This window comes from Chrysochloris asiatica, unplaced genomic scaffold, assembly GCF_000296735.1.
Source record: "Chrysochloris asiatica unplaced genomic scaffold, ChrAsi1.0 scaffold00019, whole genome shotgun sequence".
Classification (NCBI taxonomy): Eukaryota; Metazoa; Chordata; class Mammalia; order Afrosoricida; family Chrysochloridae; genus Chrysochloris; species Chrysochloris asiatica.
The window spans coordinates 22,290,818-22,310,350 of NW_006408537.1; the positions used below are offsets into that span (position 1 = coordinate 22,290,818).

Sequence of the window (19,533 nt, forward strand, 5' to 3'; positions counted from 1 at the left end):
TTACATTCATTCTATCCTATATCGTCTCATTGCCATGGTTACAATCCCCTCCAGGCAATCCTTCCCGGTATCCCCCAGGTCTTCAGCACACAGTCACTCTCCCTCTCTGGGTCTAAAGTCTCCAGCTGCTCCATCGCTCCACGTCATTACCTCTGGCTCCATTTCAGGCATCACTGCTTCTCTGGGTAGGGTCCCGCTCTCTGCTCTTCTCCCTTGATGGTCCTAGGGACCTCTGCTCCTAGACTGAAAAGTCAATCACTCCCCTCCTTGCTATAAAACATCTACCTTTACATTTCTGACCCTCACAATCAGTCCTGATAACAATTATTCACTGTTGTCTCACAAGAGACCCGTCATAAACAGAATTCTTAACATGATAAATCAACTAAATAGTTAAAAGACATCTGTAGAACACTATCCAACAACAGTACAATACATATTTTCAAGCACATATAAACATTTTGCAAGATATACCATATTTGAGCCATAAAACAAGTTTCAAGAGATTTTAAAGGACTAAAATCATATAAAGTATATTCTCTGACCACAACAGAATGAAATTAGAAATCAATGTTACTATTGTTAGGTGCACGGAGTCAGCTCAGACTCATTCTATGCAAAATACTGTTCAGTTAGTTCTGTGCTATCCTTACAATTTTTATGTTTGAGTCTATTTGCTGTAACCATTGTGTCAATTCATCTTATTGATGGTGGTAGTGGTTTATTCCTCTTTTTTGTTGACCCTTTACCAAGCATAATGTCTTTTTCCAGGAACTGGTTATCTCCTGAAAATGTGGCCAAAGTACATAAGACAAAGTATTGCCACCTTGTTCTAAGAAGCATTCTGGCAGTACTTTGTCCAAGACAGATTTGTTTGTTCTTCTGGCAGAAGAATCAGGGTATGTCAACAATCTTTGTCAACACCATAAATCAAATGCATCAATTCTTCTCTACTCTTCCTTATTCTTTGTGCAGCTTTCAAAGGTATATGAGGCAAGGTTTGGATAAGATACACTTTAGTTCTCAAACTGACATCTTTGCTCTTTAACACTTTAAAGAGGTTTCTTGCGGCAGATTTGCCTAATGCAACACATTGTTTGATTTCTTTGCTGTTGTTTCCATGACAAGTGTAGATCCAGCAAAATGAAGTCTTTGCCAACTTTAATCTTTTCTCCCTTATCATGATGCTACTTACTGGTCTAATTGTGAGAATATCTGTTTTCTTTACATTGAGTTGCAATCTATACTGAAGAATGTAGTCTTTGATCTTCATCAGTAAGTAGTTTAAGCCCTCTTTGTTTTTATTAAGCAAAGTTGTGTCATTTGCAAATCACAGGTTGTTAATGAATCTTCCTCTAATCCAGCTGCCACATTCTTCTTCATATTGTCCAATGTATTATATTATTTGCTCAGCATACAGACTGACTAGGGATAGGGGAAGGATGCAACCTTAACACACGCCTTTCTGACTTTAAGCAACTCAGCATCCCCTTATTCTGTCCTTGTTGTTCTGTGCACAAGTTCTGCATGAGCCCAATGAAGTGTTCTAGAATTCCCATACTTTGCACTGTTATCCATAGTCTGTTATGACCCACAGAGCTGGATGCCTTTGCAAAAAAAAAAAAAACATAGGTAAACATCTTTCTGATATTATGCTTCTAGTCAAGATCCATTTGACATCATCAATGATATCCCCTCATTCCATATCCTCTACTGAATCTCGCATGAATTTCTCATAGGTGCCTATCAATGTACTACTGTAACTGTTTCTGCATTATCTTCAGCAAGATTTTATTTGTGTGTGATACTAATGATATAGTTCAATAATTTCTGCATTCTGTTGTTGTTAAGTACCATGGAGTCATTTCTGACTCATAGCGACCCTGCAAAGGGTTTCCAAGGCTGTAAATCTTTACGGGAGCAGAACGCCTCATCTTTCTCCCGCAGAGCAGCTGGTAGTTTCAAACTGCTGACCTTGAGGTTGGCAGCCTGACTCGTAACCACTATACTACCAGAGCTCCTTCTTCATTCTGTTAGGTCTCCTTAATTTGGAATGGGCACAAATACGGATCTCTTCCAGTAGGTTGGCCAGGTAGCTATCTTCAAAATATCTTGGCATAGACTTTGTTGTTGTTAAGTGCCATTGAGTAGGTTCCGACTCACAACCACCCTGTATAGGGTTTCTGAGGAGCAGCTGGTGAGCTTGAACTATTGACCTTGTGGTTCAAACTGATCTTACAGTCCAGTGCATTAACTCACATCGCTACACCAGTATTCCCAGTGAGTGAGAATTCAATGTTGAGTTGGTTTCTAACCATAGTTACCCTGTACAACAGAATGAAACAACACCTGGTCACATGCCATCCTCACAACTGCTGCCACACTTAAGCTCATTGCTGCTGCCATGGTACCAATCCATCTCATTGGGTATCTCCCTCTTTTTCCCTTACTCTCCATATTTTACCAATCATGATGTCCTTCTTCAGGGACTGGTCCCTCCTGATAATATGTCCTAAGTGTAAGAGACTTAAGTTTGGCTATCAATAGCAGAAGGAAAATTGGGAAATAGGAAAATATGAATTTTAACAATATATTTCTAAAAAAAAAAAAATGGGTTAAATGATAAATCAAAAGATAAATTTAAAAATGAACTTTAAAATGAACAAGAATGAAAATCAACAGACTAGAAATCAATATACAATAAATCAAATGATATATTGCATAAGACCACTTTAAAGTGTTGACAAGCAAAGATGTCAGTCTGAGGACAAAGGTGTGCCTGACCCAAATCATGCTATTTTCAGTAAACTCATATGCATGTGAAAGTTGAACAGTGAATAAGAAAGACCATAGAAGAATTGATGCATTTGAGTTATGGTGTTGGAGGAGAATATTAAAGTCCCATGGACTGCCAAAAGAACAAACAGATCTGTGTTTGAAGTAAAGCCAGAGTGCTCCATGGAAGCCAGGATGAGGAAACTTTGTCTTTCATACTTTGAACATATTGTCAGGAGGGACCAGTCCCTGGAGAAGGATATCATGTTTGGTAAAGTGGAGGGTCAGAGAAAAGAGGAAGACCCCCAGCAAGATGGATTGGCACAGTGACAGCAGCAATGGGGTGAGGTTGGCCCAGGACCCAGGACCAGTTCTGTTGTACATAAGGTCGCTGTGAGTAGGTACCGACTCAACAGCACCTAACAACAACAGTAATAACACAAGTTATGAGATACAAGGAAAGCAGTGCTTTGAGAAAAACTTGTATCTGTAAATATCCTAGATTTAAAAAAAAAAGGACGAAAACAAGTTTCTATTGAATTGATTCTATGACTCATGAAGATCATGAATCTGTCACAATAGAACTGTGCATCGTATGGTTTTTAATGGCTATGTAGGGTTTATAGAACAGGCAGTGTCATCCTTCTCTTACTGAGTGGATGACAGGTTCAACAAGTCATACACTTCATCTCAATGGTTACAATCTCCTCAGTGTGATAGCACTTATCCCACACTCCTCCCCGTGTTTCTTGTTTCAAATCCTCCATGTTCCCAACCTTCCTGAATATTGTCCTTAGGTAAATGCTGTCTTTTTGATCTTGAATGGTTGACCATTTTATGGTGTGAGTACTTCACTAATGTTGCTATCTCTCCTAAATACCTATCTATTGATTAAAAATAGAGTCAGTAGTGTGATTTGAGTTTCAGATCTGAAGTGTGACTGAGGCCATAATAGTGGATTTCCACTAATCTCTATCTGACCAGTAAGTCTGGTCATTTTTATGATATTGAGTTTTGTTCTACAATTTCTCCATTCCATCTACGGCTTTCTAATGTTTCCATGAATTTTTGAATAGCACCCTCTAGAGGGTTCAGAGCAGCATTTTCTTTTCCTATCACATAATAAACCAACAGTGAAAATATGAATATTCACAGAAAGTGGGTTAAATAAATACTACAGTATTCATATATAATAATAAATACAGTGTGATCCCTTACAGAGCAGTTGATCGTGGTAGCTGGACACATCTAGTTCTTCTGGTCTCAGGGTAGTACAGATCGCTGTTCACATGGTCCATTAGTCCACTGGACAATTTGTTTCCAAGCACCTTCAATTTTCATCATTCTTTCCTCCCAACAGGATAAGACCAATAGTTGCATCAGAGAGGGCCACTCAGCTGCTGCTCACCAAAGTAGGATGAAGACTATTATCTTCGTGAACTATGTTATGCCAATTGACCAGGCTGTCTCTTAAGACTGGTTTTGAGCCTCCTGGCCTGCAACTTATTCCCTCAAGGTTTGGTAACGTTTAAGAAATTTTCACAATTTTGTCCCTTGTTTGATCCAAGACATTTATAGGTATATTTACAGCAAAGATAAATATCCATTTACACATTCTCTTTCAAACCTTTACATATTTGTAGGCATACTTCCATTCTTACTCCTGCACCTATTCAGCCTGTGTATCTATCCATATATCTACCTGCAAGTCATTGTTAATACAGGATTGTGTATATAACAGTATTTACTTCTGTTTTCTTTACTCTTGTTCTCCTCTCCATGTCTTCGCTTGCTTTCATCATTCTTCTGCCAACTTCCTTCTTGTTACGTACTGCCTTCCCCACAATCCAAGTAAGCATATGAATGAAGGTATTTCCAAGAACTGTTTTAGGCTTACAGAAAAAATTGAGCTGATAGTACAGAAGTTCTCATATACCCCTTTCCTTAGTACAGTTTTTCCTATTAACAGCTTGTATTATTATAGTGCATCTATTACAATGAATGAATACTAACTGAAATGTTTCAACAAACTGATACAGTGCTGGAGGCACTCACTCATCAATGCTAAGAAATTTGGAAGTGAGGTACCTGGCCAACTGATTGGAAGAGAACAATATTTCTGCCCATTCCAAAGAAAGGTGACCCAAAAGAATGAAGAAATCATCAAACAGTATCATTAAGATCACATTAAAGTAAAATTTTTTTGAAGATAATTCTAAAATAGTTGCAGGAATACATAAACCAGGAGCTGCCAGAAAGTCAAGCCAAATTCAGAAGAGGACATGGAGCTATGGATTAGAGGTATCATTGCTGACATGAGATGGATCTTGGCTGGAAGCAGAGATACAAGAAAATGTTCATCTGTGCTTCACTGACTATACAAAAACAATCAACTATGTGGATCATAACACACTGTGGCTAATATGGCAAAGTATAGAAATCCCAGAACACTTAATTGTGCTCATGATGAACCTGTACATAGGTTAAGAAACAGTCATTAGACACTTGAAGGGGAGAGAAAGGAACAGACAAGAACATGATTATAGAAAGCTTGTACGTCTGTCTTCAGCCTATAACTGACTAGAATACCTAAAAGGGGTGCTAGAATATGCCCAGTGAAAGAGGCTTTCTGTGGAACCTTTGTAGTGTATAAGACCTTACGTGGAATCTTGATCCCTACCCAGAATCTTCTGAGGTAGAAAATTTCCATTTGAAAAGATAAGCAGACCAGTCTGGAGCAGCTAGAGGAACAGAAGACACTTCTTGATACAAAGACCAGCAGGAAAAATCAAAAACAAAAATGGCAATCTGACTGATTACCACAAGAACGAGCAAGCTGTCCACAGGGGAGCCATCAAGGGAAAACAATCAAGTCCCTTCAGGGCAAACCCACTTTCAAGACTGAAACTCAACAGGAATACACGAGCAGGCATATAATCTTGATGGTGACCATACTGGTCTACTGATGAGGTAAAGTGGGGGAAAAGCAGCAATGAAGATGTGGGCTGAGTATGACCACATTATATGTGATCTTAGGATACCAGTTTATATCAGCTGCTGCTCACCAAAGCAGGATGAAGACTATTATCTTCATGAACTATGTTATGCCAATTGACCATCAACCTGGAGTATGGTGAGACCTGACTGGTCAGCAGTATGATGAGACCTGGGGACTCCTGAGCCCACAGACACGGACACAGCCCTAGAGAGGAGAGTGAAGCATCCAGCTGATATGAAGAGAGGGGAGATGCACAAGAAAGTCCATACTTGCAGACAGTGCCCTCCCTTTTGACCTAGCTTTAATGGCTAGATGACTGGAACGCGACTAAAGGAATAAAGAAAAGAAGAAGAAAAAAAGTTTTTTGGTGTGTGTGTGATAAACAAAAGTGTAACTTGCTACAATTTGATGAACTTGACCTATACTTATGGATATAGTAGCTTAAAGAGGGAAGAAATCTTCACAGCAAGGATCATTCCCATCCCCTCTGTACAAAGAGTTGACAGCGATGGGTAACTTAGACACTGGCTACCTACAATGGGGGAGGGGGACATAAAGTGACTGGCTTACAAGATTTCAAGAGGGAGTTTAGTTTCAGAGGGTATGGAGGAAGATAGAATCTCCACTTAAAGGTTTTCAACCTGTCTATATGGGGCTGGTTAAAGGAGATGGGAATAAGACTCTTATGATTCAATAGTGAGTAATTGTTATCATGACTGATTGTGATTGTTGCTATTGTAATCATTTTGTTACAAAAGGAAGAGAGTGGTTGATCTTGCAGTCCAGGAGCAGAGGACCCTGGGACCATAAAAGGAGAAGAGTGGGAGCAGAGTGTTAGACCCTATTCAGAGAAGCAGCGACACCAGAGATGAAGGCAGAGATGATGACATGGAGAGATAGAGAGGCTGGGAATTCTAGACTCATGGAGGGAAAAGCTATGTGCTGGCAGCTGAGGGCAGGCTTGCAGGGTATGCCCTTTGGATATTTGAATGATTGCATATTCCTGAGTGTTTTGGTCTATATTCAAAAAAAAACAAAAAACAGGGAATAGAAGCAAATACTGTTGAATGATGATACATGAAGGGGATTGTAATCATTACAATGAAATGAAAAATGATAGGATGTGTGTAAAGTTAACGTTCTCCCATGTAAACTATCACTCAATTCACAATAAAAACTTAAAAAAGAAAGAAACAGTCATTAGACCAGAAGAAGGGGATACTTAATGGTTTAAAATCAAGAAAAGTGTGTGCCAAGGTTGTATCCTTTCACCATACTTATTCAATCAATACACTAAAGACTGGACTGTATGAAGAAGAAGGTGGCATCAGGATTGGAGGAAGATTCACTAATAACCAATGATACAATCTCGCTTGCTGGAAGAGGGCTTAAAATACTGATAAACACCAAAGACTATGACCTTCAGTATGAGTTGCACCTCAATATAAACCATAAGTTATATCCTCATAAGTTAACCAATAAATAAATTGAGAAAATATTGTAGTAGTCAAAGACTTCATTTTGCTTAGATCCACAATCAATGTTCATGGAAGCAGTAGTCAAGAAATCAAAAAGTGCATTGCATTAGGCAAATATGCTGCAAAAAACTTCTTTAAAGTGTTAAAGAGCAAAGAGGTCAAATTGAAGACTAAGGTGCCCTTGACCTTTGCATGGTGTTTTCAAATGCCTCATATGCATGTGAAAGTTGGACAGTGAATAAGGAAGACTACTGAAGAACCTATGAATTTGAATTATGGTGTTGGAGAAGAATAATTAAAATGCCATGGACTGACAGAAGAACAAACAACTCTGTCTTTGTAGAAGTGCTGTCAGAATGCTCCATAAAAGGGAGAATGGCAAGACTTTGTCTCTTGTACTTTGGACATGTTAGTAGGAGGGACCAATCCATGGAAGAGGACATTGTGCTTGGTAAAGTGGATGGTCAATCAAAAAGAGGAAGACCCCAAATAAGATGGAGTGACATAATGGCAGCATCATTGAGTTCAAACATAACAAGTGTGTGGATAGTGCAGGACTGGGCGTGTTTCATTTTGTTTTGCATAGGGTTGATGAGCTGAAACACGTTTGATGGCGCCTAAAAACAATAATTTACAGTTACACAATTTCTATTTCATCAGCAGAATTGTCTTATGTTGCTTTTGTAAGCCAGTAGTTGATCTTTATACTTGGGGATTTTGAGGGTTTTGCTTTCAAATATAAAGGTTTTACTTGGAAATTGTCCATCAATTTTCCCTAGTATTAAGTGGCTATTTCAGTATGTAGACTCATGGTCTTTTATTTGGGGAATTTTTTTTTTTATTATTATTATGGCTTTAAGTATTCTGTTACAGTGATTTACTATGCATCTTCAAGGATACAATTATATACATACCTTCCCTTTTGTCTTACATTTCAACAATCTCTTTCTGACCCTTTTACTTCTTGCTTTGTTTCTCTTGGCTGATTTCCTGTCTTTTCTTTAATATTTTTATCAAATTTTGATTTGAGTTTGTTTTTCTTTGTTGTTGTTTCTAAGTGCCATTGAAGTCAGGTCTGACTCATAGTGTCCCTGTATAGGGTTTCCAAGGAGCAGCTGGTAGGTCTAAATCACCAACCTTGGGATTAATGGTCCAGTGCTTACATCTTGTAATTCTGGCTTCATTTCTAAAATTAACTGTGTCTTCTCTCACTTTTGTTTAATTCTGAATTCAACTCTCTTCATCGATTCCTGTTTCTTTTGTCACTTCTGTTTACAATTTTTGAATTTCTGGTTCAAAATGTATCTTCATTTCTCTAAATCCTGACTTGAATATATTTAATTCAGTTGAAGTGTTATACTGTAATATTCTGCCTGCCTCATAATTTTGGGGGGATGGACTGAAGTTTTCATTAACCAAAGGTTATGAATATATTGTAAATATATTTATTTAGCAGTTTATTAAAGAAAAAACTTTCCCTCTTTTTGAACTTTGTCCTTGGCTAAAAGCTGTCATTTTGATCTCAAATGGTTGATTATTCTAAGGTATGTGTACTTTCGTAGTGATATTGTTCCCTAATATATTGTTTGGTTGAAAATCAGCCATGGGGATGAGCTCATTTCCAGACCTGAAGAGGCACTAAAGCCTGGTCTTTTATATGGTTTTGAGTTTTGTTCTACAATTTTTACCCACTCTACTCAGAACCTTCTCATGTAATCCCTTTCAGAGCAATTGGTAGTTTCTTCTAATTCTTTTGGTCTCAGGGTCATAGAGACAGATGATCAATAGTTCATTAGTCCACTGGAGTAATTGTTTAGAACAAGTGTCTTCAATTTTCGTCACTCTTTTCTTCTGGGCAGTGCTGCTCATGAGCTTTTAAGATCCCAATCACTATCCTAAAGTAGACATAGAACAGTATCTTTGTAGACTGTGTTATGCCAACTGACCTCTGTGTTACCTGATACCATTGTCCTAAACCCACAGGCCCTGATAATCATTCCTTCCCTCATGGTGTCTGGTTATGTGTAGGAAGTTTTCATAATGTTGTCCCTTCTATACTCCACCACATCCATGAATATATTTACTTCATAGGTCAATACACATGTACAAATATCCTCTGTCAAATTTACACATATTCATGGATATATTTCCACTCTCTTCCACACCCATATAGGTTGTGTGTTATTGCAGGATAACTCTTTAATCCTTCCCAGTGTCTTCCCCTGAATCTGTCATTATCTATCAACTTCCCTCTTATTGTATATTGCCTTTCCCTTCACTGTCTATCCTGTAACCTGTATTATCTTATGCTACAGTAGCTTTGTGCAGATTGTTTTCTTCCATTCATTTTGTGGCTCTGTTGTGCTGATTTTAAAAATCTGTATGTTAAGTTAAATAGGATGTTGTTGTTGTTGTGAAGTGCCGTCAAGTTGTTATAATCACCCCGTATAGGGTTTACGAGTAGCAGCTAGTGAGCTTGAACTGCCGACTTTGCAGTTCAAACAGCTTTGCAGTCTGGCACATTAACCCACAGTGCCACACCAGGACTCCAAGTGAAATAGGATAGAACAGGTTTAAAAAAGGTAGCCAATGTTATTGATAAGACTATACAAAACTAGAAAAAATTTAAGATTAAATCAGGGTTGGGAAGAATGTCATATACCTTTGTGGCTAAGAAAACAAATCATCTTGGGGGAAAAAAACAGATGAATCTTTAAAAAATTTATTCCAATAAAAGGTTAAAATGGAGCAATTGACTAACAAAGTAGCACTAAGTCTTTCAGAAGAGGAGTGTTTTTTGTTTGGGTTTTTTGTAAGCAGCTAATGCATTTCCTTTCTCATTATAAGAGGAACACATAGCAGCACCAGGATTCCACTTGACTGATCTTCAAGAGTCTTTTGTTGTTGCTGTTGTCACTGAGTTGGTTCTGACTCGTAGCGACCCTGTATAGGATTTTTGAGGAGAAGCTAATGGGCTTGAGCCTCTGATGTTGAAGTTAGCAGTCCAATGCTTATCTGACAGTGCCACACCTGGATTCAAAATTTTTAGCCAAAAGCCACTTTCAAGCTTCATGTTGCTTAATCTGCTTGCAAAATCCAGTCTACTGACAGGATTTTTCTGAATTATAAATTGCTGTCCTGTGCGATGCTTTAGGATAAACATGGAAATGCTAACTAAAAAGTCAGCAGTAAAAACCCACCAGCTGCTCTTTGGAAACCCTAGACAGGGTCACTATGAGTTGGAACTGACTTGATGGCACTTAACAACAGCTGTCTACAAAGCTCTGGTGTTTAAAATATTCTTTGCAATGCAGATACAGACTGGGCATATAGAGAGGTCTCTGGCCATTAGTTACGGCTACTTTTTAAGACCCAGAGACATATTACGATGGCCTTAACTCAAGATAGTTATAGTTTAGGTACTTCTGTCCCAAGAATTCAAAGCAGGCAAATGATGGTCTCAAAAAGAACAATTTTTCCTTCTTATGCAATATGTTTTACATACTTTCAGAAACATATCCTCTAACAACAAGGTAAATTCTATTACTTTTAGTTAGGATTCCTGATTTACAATACGGGTTTATTAATCCTAGATCTCCTTTTTATAGAAAAGTACAAGCTTAAATAATAATGCTGGCAGTATACTACACACACTCAGCTATGTGTGTATTTAAATTTCCCAATAACTATGCTAGAATCCTTATGTTATATGAGTAAATGAAGCTCAAGAGAAGTAATAATGTACCTTGCTTGATGTACCAAAGAGGAGAGCTGTAATTCAATACTAGGTTCTTTTAACTTCAAAATCCATGCCTTTACAAGCACAGGATAATGCCCCAAGAGAAAAACCTCAAGCCTTCTGAACGGTATTTTTTAAATGAGGGTGAAGAGTGACAGCATAGTTTTCTAATTACCTTCAGGGGACGTAGAGCGCCACAAAATTTTGTCCACCAGCTGTTTTCAATGAATTCCAAGTGCCTCTCTCTTTTCTTAAGTGTTCGTAACCTTTCTTCAAATTGTTTTAAGGCGCGTTTATCCCTTGCTGACAAAGGTCGACCATCTTTGCTCTGCAAACAGAAAAGAAAACATAATTTTTAACATTAAGCTCTTAATAAAGTACCCACATTCATAGTTGGGAGATAAGGCAGCAAAAAGTTTTTGGACACAAAGGCAAATTTACAAACTGTGGGGGTGAAAATAACTTCAATGAACCAAAAATCTCCTAAAGTAGATCAGTATCAACATGTGGATGTGTGAACATTCAGACTGAAACTCCTCTTGAGCCCTGATTTTCCAATAGTATGATAATGTCATACGGAGAGAGATACTATTTAAACACCCTAGAAAAACAGGCATTTATTTATAAAGTGCTTTTTCTTAATTTATGAAACTTGGTCAATTATCTTAGTGGACCCTAAGTTTGAAATCATAGATAAAATGAAGATGATACCCAAATATTTTTAATAAGAGATTTACATAGTTATGATCTTTTTATATCCTGGTACCTCCACACTCTTTTGGCACCAACAATCCTTTCCCATGCCTCACCTAATTGTCTACTGAGCTTTAGCATAACCAAAACCCACTGTCTTTGAGTCTATCACAACTCACAGTGACACTAGACAGGAATGCTGAGAATGTTAACTCTTAGGCGGACTAGACAGCCTCATCTTTCTCCCATGGATGGCTGGTGGGTTTGAGCTATCAACCTTGCTGTTAGCAGTCTAGTTCCACCAGGCTCCTTTACCATGCAAAGAAATCACCTGGCACTGTGGATTAATGCGCCAGAATGCAAATCCAGTTGAACTGCATGGTTGGCAGTTCAAGCTCACCAGCCGCTCCTCAGAAACCCTATACAGGGTCGTTATGGGTCAGAACCGACTCAAGGGCACTTAACAACAACAAATCTAATTAGATCAGAGAAGCTAATTAAGTAGGTTTTGGATGGGGCCTAAAATTTGTATTTTTAACAAATTTCTAGGAGATGCTAATGATATTGGTCAAGAGAGAACATTTTGCATACATAGGAGTATAATTATCTTCACTAAAATAACATACACGAGGGTACTGCAGTACAGTGATTTACTTTATAGGGCACTTCTACCCATAGTCTTTGTAACTCCCATCAAACAAAGTGTTTGTTCATCTGGGTCTGGGTAAGAGAAGGTGGAAGAAGATGATGAAAGAATAATAATTCAGTTATGAGTGGTTAACAAAGTTAACTGTGACTGTCAAAATTTGAAGTGTAACATGTTTAAAATGAGCCATCTCAGAAGAAATAGTGGGGGACTACATTTCCATGAAAAAGAGCCAGGAGTGGAGCACATACTGTGGACCTTGAGATACCTACACACTGAACCTCTCTGACCCAGGAACATAAAGTTATTGCACCAGAGAAGTGCAAGAGGAGGAGGAGCAGAGCAGCACCAGAATCACAAGACAGATTGGTGGGCTTCCCAGCTCAAGGACCAAGGAAAGCCAAGTGACTTTGGGCAAGAGACTGGCTTTCAGAGTGGGGTGCCTCCAGGCACTTAATTGGTAGAAGTTAGGTTGACTGACTCAGGAAACTAGAGATAAATGCCTTCGGGTGAAGCTTATAATATAATAGTGTGCCCTGCAAGCATTTATCAGCAGTCCGAACTTTGTAACTTTGCCTGGACAGAGAGAAGCCTGCTTGTGGGTACAGCTGAGAAGAGGTTGTCCTGATGAAAACAACTGTGCCCTGAGCATTTCTAATCCTGCACTGTAACCTGTTAACTTCTTGTTTGGTGCTGGAGGATAAGCACTGGACTGCTAACCTCAAGGTTAGATCAGCGTTTCAAACCCAACAGCTGTTCCTCAGAAACCCTAAACAGGGTCACTATGGACTCACAGGCACTTAACAACACCAGCTTCCTTACTGAGCTCCATCCATAACTGTGAGTATGGTGTGAGTGCTGTGTGGTCACTGCAATGAATTAGAAAAGGATGGAAACAAAGAGCAGAGTAATTTACGGGTTAGAGGATTGTTGTTAAGTGCTGCTGAGTTGGTTCTGGCTCAAAATGACCCTGTATAGGGTTTCTGAGGAGTGCTTGGTGAGTTTGAACTCCTGATATTGAACTTATTAATTGTAAATACCTTTTGAAACAACATAGACAACTATACACATGGAACTCAACAGATAGAATACACACAAAACTGAATATATCTGTAGGACAAGATGGTAGAAGACCTGCATATCATCTGCCAAAACGAAGCCAGGGGCAAACTGTGGAAAAATTATCAATTGCTTGTATGCACGTTCAAACTGAAGCTGAAGAAAAGTAAAAGTCCATGAGAGCCAACACATGACCTAGAACGTATCCCACTTGAACTAGAGACCATCTCAAGAACAGATCTGATGTGTTAGACAATAATGACCAAAGATCAGAAAAACTGTTGGATAACATCAAGAGCATGATACAGGAAGAAAGTAAAAGGTCATTAAGAAGACAAGAAAGAAGAAAAACACCAAAATGGATGTCTGAAGAGACTCTGAAACTTGCTCTCCAGCATACAGATACTAAAACAAATGGGAGAAATGGGGAAGTAAAAGAGCTGAACAGAAAATTTCAGAGCCGCTTGAGAAGACAAAGTCAAGTACTATAGTGAAATGTGCAAAAACCTGGAGTTAGAAAACCAAAGGGAAAAACACACACAGCATTTCGCAAGTTGAAAGAACTGAAGAAAAAATCCAAATCTTGATTTGTAGTAATGAAGAATTCTGTGGGTAAAATATTGAATGATATAGATAGTATTAAAAGAAAATGGAAGGAATACAGAGTCACTGTTCCAAAAAGAAATGGATGATGATCAAAAGATATTCAAGAGGTAGCATAAGTCCAAGATGCACTAAGCGCATTAGCAAAGAACAAGGCTCTGGGAATTGGTGGAACACAAATTGAAATCTTGCAACAGTTAACTGTGATCATGAGGAACCTATACATAGACCAAGAAGCAGTTGTACGAAAAGAATAAGAAGCCAATGAATGGTTGAAAATCAAGAAAGGTGTGCACCAAGGTTGTATTCTTTCACCATACTTATTCAATCTGTCTGGAATCCTGGTGTGGTGCTGTGGATTAATGCACCAAGCTGCAAAGCCATTTGAACTGCAAGGCTGGTGGTTCAAGTTCACCAGGTGCTCCTCGGAAACCTTATACAGGGTCACTATGGGTCAGAACCGACTCAATGGCACTTAGCAACAACAATTCAATCTGTATGCTGAGCAAATAATCTGAGAAGTTGTATTATATGAAGAAGAATGTACCATCAGGATCGGAGGACTCAATAATAACCTGTACTACGCAAACAATACAATCTTGCTTGCTGAAAGCAAAGAGGACTTAAAATATTTATGAAGATCAAAGACCACAACCTTCAGTATGGGTTGCATTTCAATGTAAAGAAGACAAAATTCCTCACAACTGGACCAATAAATAACATCACGATAAATGGAGAAAACATTGAAGCTGTCAAAGACTTAATTTTGCTTGTATCCATTATCAATACTCTTGGAAGGAGCATACAAGAAATCAAATGGCATATTGCATTAAGTAAATCTGCTGCAGAAGATCTATTTAAAGTGTTCAAGATAAAAGATATCAGTTTGAGGACTAAAGTTAGCGTTACCCAAGCCTTGGTATTTTCAAGAGCTTCTTATGCATGTGAAAGTTGGTCAATGAATATAGAAGACTGTAGAAGAACTGATGCATTTGAATTAGTGTTGGAGAAGAATATTAAAAGTATCATGGGCTGCTAGAAGAAAAACCAATTCTGTGTTGGGAGAAGTACAGTCAAAATGCTCCTTAGAAGCCAATATGGTGAGACGTCATCTCTCAGACTTTGGACATGTTACCAATAGGAACCTAAGTTCGAATTCTGGTTCTACCGATTATGTATATAACATCTGTGGGCCATATTTTCCTCATCAAGTGAATGAGTATAATACTATTATATACCTCAGAGGATTATTTTAAAGAGTTAAGGAGAATAAATGCATAATGAACAAACAACTTTGGATATGTGGAAAGTGTTCAAGAAATGTTAGCTATTATGTATAACAAAAATCATATTTATGTGTTTACATACATGCATACATACATGTATAGAATACATGTAGACACTGTGAAGTGAAGTTTTCACGGTTAACTTTTTTTTTTAACACAAGGTGTGTATATTCACATATTTTCAATTGAGATAGTTGGCTGACTCTTGGATTCTCTTCCTAGTGTTTGTTATTCCGACCCAAATTATTATAATGTAATGACTTAGTCAATTGGCAAAGCAGACTTGATATCCATTACTCTCTCTACTAAAGTATTTTTCAAGTCGCAAATTAATTTGAGTTTGTTTCAGTGGACTCAATTAAGTCAGTTTGCAAGATTTTTTTTTTTTACGTTAGAATGAAAATTATGAGAAAAATTGTATGGTTGAGATAGAAAGAAACTAGTGAACTCTTCTCATACCACATACTTGAAGCATTAGTTTAAATCTATCTTCCAGAAGGAGATGCCCATCCTATTCTTCTGTCCTTCAGAGAACACTTTACGGTCAGGTTACCTTCTCTGAAATTCAAGTTTAAAAGACTTGCAAAAAAATGACACTACTAACCATTCTTCCCCACAGCATTCTGTTTATCATCTGGGTTCAAAAATTCATTGCAATTGTACTGTTGTTGCTAGCTGTCATCAAGTTGGTTCCGACTCATAGCAACTTTATGCACAACAGAATTAACACTGCCCTGTCCAGTGCCATCCTCAAAATCAGTGTTTAGCTTGTGCCCACTACTACTGCCACTGTGCCAATCCATCTCATTGGGGGTTGGGGGTTGGCTTTTTCACTGAGCCACCACTTAACCAAGCATGGTATCCTTCTCCATGGACTGGTCTCTAATGGTAACATGTTCAAGTCTGAGTCCATTGGACTAATTGATTCCAAGCCTCATCAATTCTTACACTCTTTATAATCTTGACACAGAATTTAGATAATAATAGCATAAACACACACACACACAAACAACCATACTGGTAAAAGAAATATTTGAAAGCCATAAATAAAAATATTAGCAATTAAGAATCTATGCTGTAATAAAATAGTATTTTACATTTAACTAATTAAATTTATTCTAGGAATGTGAGGATGAAGGGCTTCAAAAAAATTCATGAAATATGAAATTCAAAGATAATGGAAATTTTTCCACAAACATTTTAAAGCCCCCTCATATATAAGGAGTGCTAGCATAGTGGTTAATGAATCGGGCTGCGAACCGCAAGAACAGCAGTTCAAAACTACCAGCTGCTCCGCAGGAAAAGATGAGGCTTTCTGCTCCCGTAAAGATTTACAGCCTTGGAAACCCTGTACAGGGTCACTGTGTGTCAGAACCAACTTGACGACACTTAACAACAACATATATCAAAGTACTTTAATATATTGTGGTTAAATAAGAAATGTTAAGTATTTTAGTAAATACCCAAAAGTGTTTGAAAAACTCAATTTGTAGATTTGTAGTTACGATTTGGTGTGGTATTATGGGTACACTGTTGTTGTTGTTGTTGTTGTTTGGTGCCACTGAGTTGGTACCGATAGCCCATACCATTTACATGAACAAGATATTTAGCTGCCCTGCAACTTTTATATATATTGAAGATGTTTAATATTGAGTCCACTTCACTCCTTTTCATCACTGCACAGCACATTTGCCATGGTATCTTAATTTAACAAATACATTAGTATTAAGCATTTAGATTATTTCCAGTATTTTCTCTTTTGGCATTACAGGGTGACAGGAAAATCTTTGTACACAAATGCAATGTGAGCATTTAATTTAGAAAGGTAAATTCTTAGAAGTGAACTATCAGAACAAACTTTTAATTATTCAAAGGTAAGAGTCTGTGTCTACAGCCATTTAATTCTTTTCAAATAGCTGTATGCTTTAATTTCCCCCAAATAGTATTTGTTGTTGCTGAGTGCCCTCGAGTCGGTTCTGACTCATAGTGACCCTGTACAGGGTTTCCAAGGAATAGATGGTAGGTTTGAACCACAGCCCTTGTAGACCAACAGTATAACTGTCCTTAAATTTTAATCAGTAACAAAATAACAATCTAGTTCTTCTAAGACTTGGTCCATCTCTGATAATTAAGGTAGCAACCACCCACCCTACTTATACAACTCAAAATTCTATGTTCCAGAAAACCCCTGTCTCAAGACAACCTGGGGCACATGGTCATAATGATTATTAATTAATGAGTTAATGCCTCAGGTGATATTTTTTATCAAACAGTTTAATTTCTCCTTTAGTGAACTTTCTATTTGAGTCTTTATTCCATTATTTCTATAGTACTGCTGGTCAATTTTTCTTTCTGACTTTAAGATTTTCTTTACATATCACTTATATTGCAGATGATTTTCTCAGATTATTACGGATCCTGTAAAGTTCTTTATGTCTTTTTTTGGTACATATATTTAATAACATAAAAATTTTAAACTCACCAATCTTCCTTTTAACAAGCACCCGAGTTTTGTGTTTTATTTATGTAGGTCATCTACAAACAAAGATAATAAAACTACTCATAATTTCTTCTAATGTTTTGTGTGTTTTATTTTTGAGATGAACTCAGGTTCCATTTTTTAAATATATAACATGAATTGTTATGCAAATTTAATTTTTGTCCCTTATAGATTATAATGAGTTTTACACCAAAATTTGTGAAAACAGTACTGAATCATCCCAAATAAGAATTGATGGAGTTCTCCATTTATTTTATTCCTCTAGCAACAATATTATATATTTCAAAATGTTTTATGTTTATTAGGAAGAGTGTGACATTCCTTTTTAGAATTTATGGTTACTGTGAATGAGATTACATTATTTTTTGGTAATACCCTCCAACTGGTTAACGATTTTTGTAATTCTGTATCTAGCACCTTGATAAACTCTTACTTTCACTAGTTTGTCAGTTGATTCTTTTTAACTTTTTTGGTAGATGGGATCTCACATAAACGATAGGCACTATTTCCAATGTCTCTAATCCTCCTTCCTCCTCATCCCCAATGTTTGAACCTTATTTATTTCTTATCTAATACCTTAATGTAAATGCTGAAGAATGGGAATATTTTGATGCACCATGTACAACGATCATTACAATATTCCTTTGTTCACTTTCTTCCCTTCTAAACTGGTAATAAAATTTTTTTTAAATTGCAATTGTTGGTGTTGTTAAGCGCCGCTGAGTCAGTTCCAACTCATAGCGACCCTTATAGGATTTCTGAGGTGCACCTGGTTAATCTGAACCACTGACCTTGTGGTTCAAACCAACCTTACAGTTCAGTGCATTAAACCATACCATATCATAATTACATATCTACAAATTGAGTTTTTCAATCACTTTTTGACATTTATTTAAATACTTACATTTTTCATTTAACCACAATATACTAAAGTACTTTACTATATGAGGGAGCTTCAAAATGTTTGTGGAAAAATTCTATTATCTTTTAATTTCATATTTCATGAATTTTTTAAGCCCCTCATATTTTTCAATATATCATCCTCACATTCCTGGAATAAACGTAACTATATAAATTTAAAATACCATTTTATTGCAGCATAGATTCTTAATTACTACTACTTTTATTTATAGCTTTTAAATGTTTCTTTTACCAGAATGGTTTTGTTTGTGTATGCTATTATTATCTAGTTTCTGTATAAAGATTATAAAGAGTATAAGAATTGAAGAGGCTTGGAATCAATTAGTCCAGTGAACTAATGGAACACGTGAACATCAATCTCCATGACTCTGAGACCAGAAGAACTACATGGTGTCTGGCTCCTACACCCAACTGCCCAGAAAGAGGTCACATTAGAGGGTCCCAGATAGAGTGGGAGACAATGTGGAACAAAACTCAAAATCATTTAATAATTTTTAAAAAAGGCCAGGTTTACTGGTCAGAAAGAGATTGGAGCAACCTGAGTCTATGGCCCTCAACCACCCTTTAGGCCTGGAACAAAACTCATCCTCATAGTCCAATTTTCAACCAAGAAGTAGACAGGTTTATTGGGGGTGAGGGGGGAGTGCAACAACACTAGTAAGGTATGCTCACCATGGAGTGGTCAATCATTCAAAAGCAAAAGGGCAACATTTACCTAAGAATAAAGTGGAGAAGGGATGGGAAGGTGGATGGAATGGAAATAGGAACCACAGGGAGGTAGCAGGATAACTGTTAATGCATGAAGTGGATTGTAATCATTGAGAAGAAACAAAGT

At 37.4% G+C, this 19,533-nt stretch overlaps 1 protein-coding gene across 1 annotated transcript in view; it reads right to left on the reverse strand.

Moving 5' to 3' along the window:
- LMBRD1 (LMBR1 domain containing 1) overlaps window positions 1-19,533 on the reverse strand; it is a 142,768-nt gene that overhangs the window by 33,860 nt on the left and 89,375 nt on the right. The window contains exon 6 of the mRNA XM_006835781.1: window positions 11,166-11,318. Within this exon, the coding sequence (XP_006835844.1) occupies window positions 11,166-11,318 (153 nt within the window). The remainder of the gene's footprint in view (window positions 1-11,165; window positions 11,319-19,533) is intronic.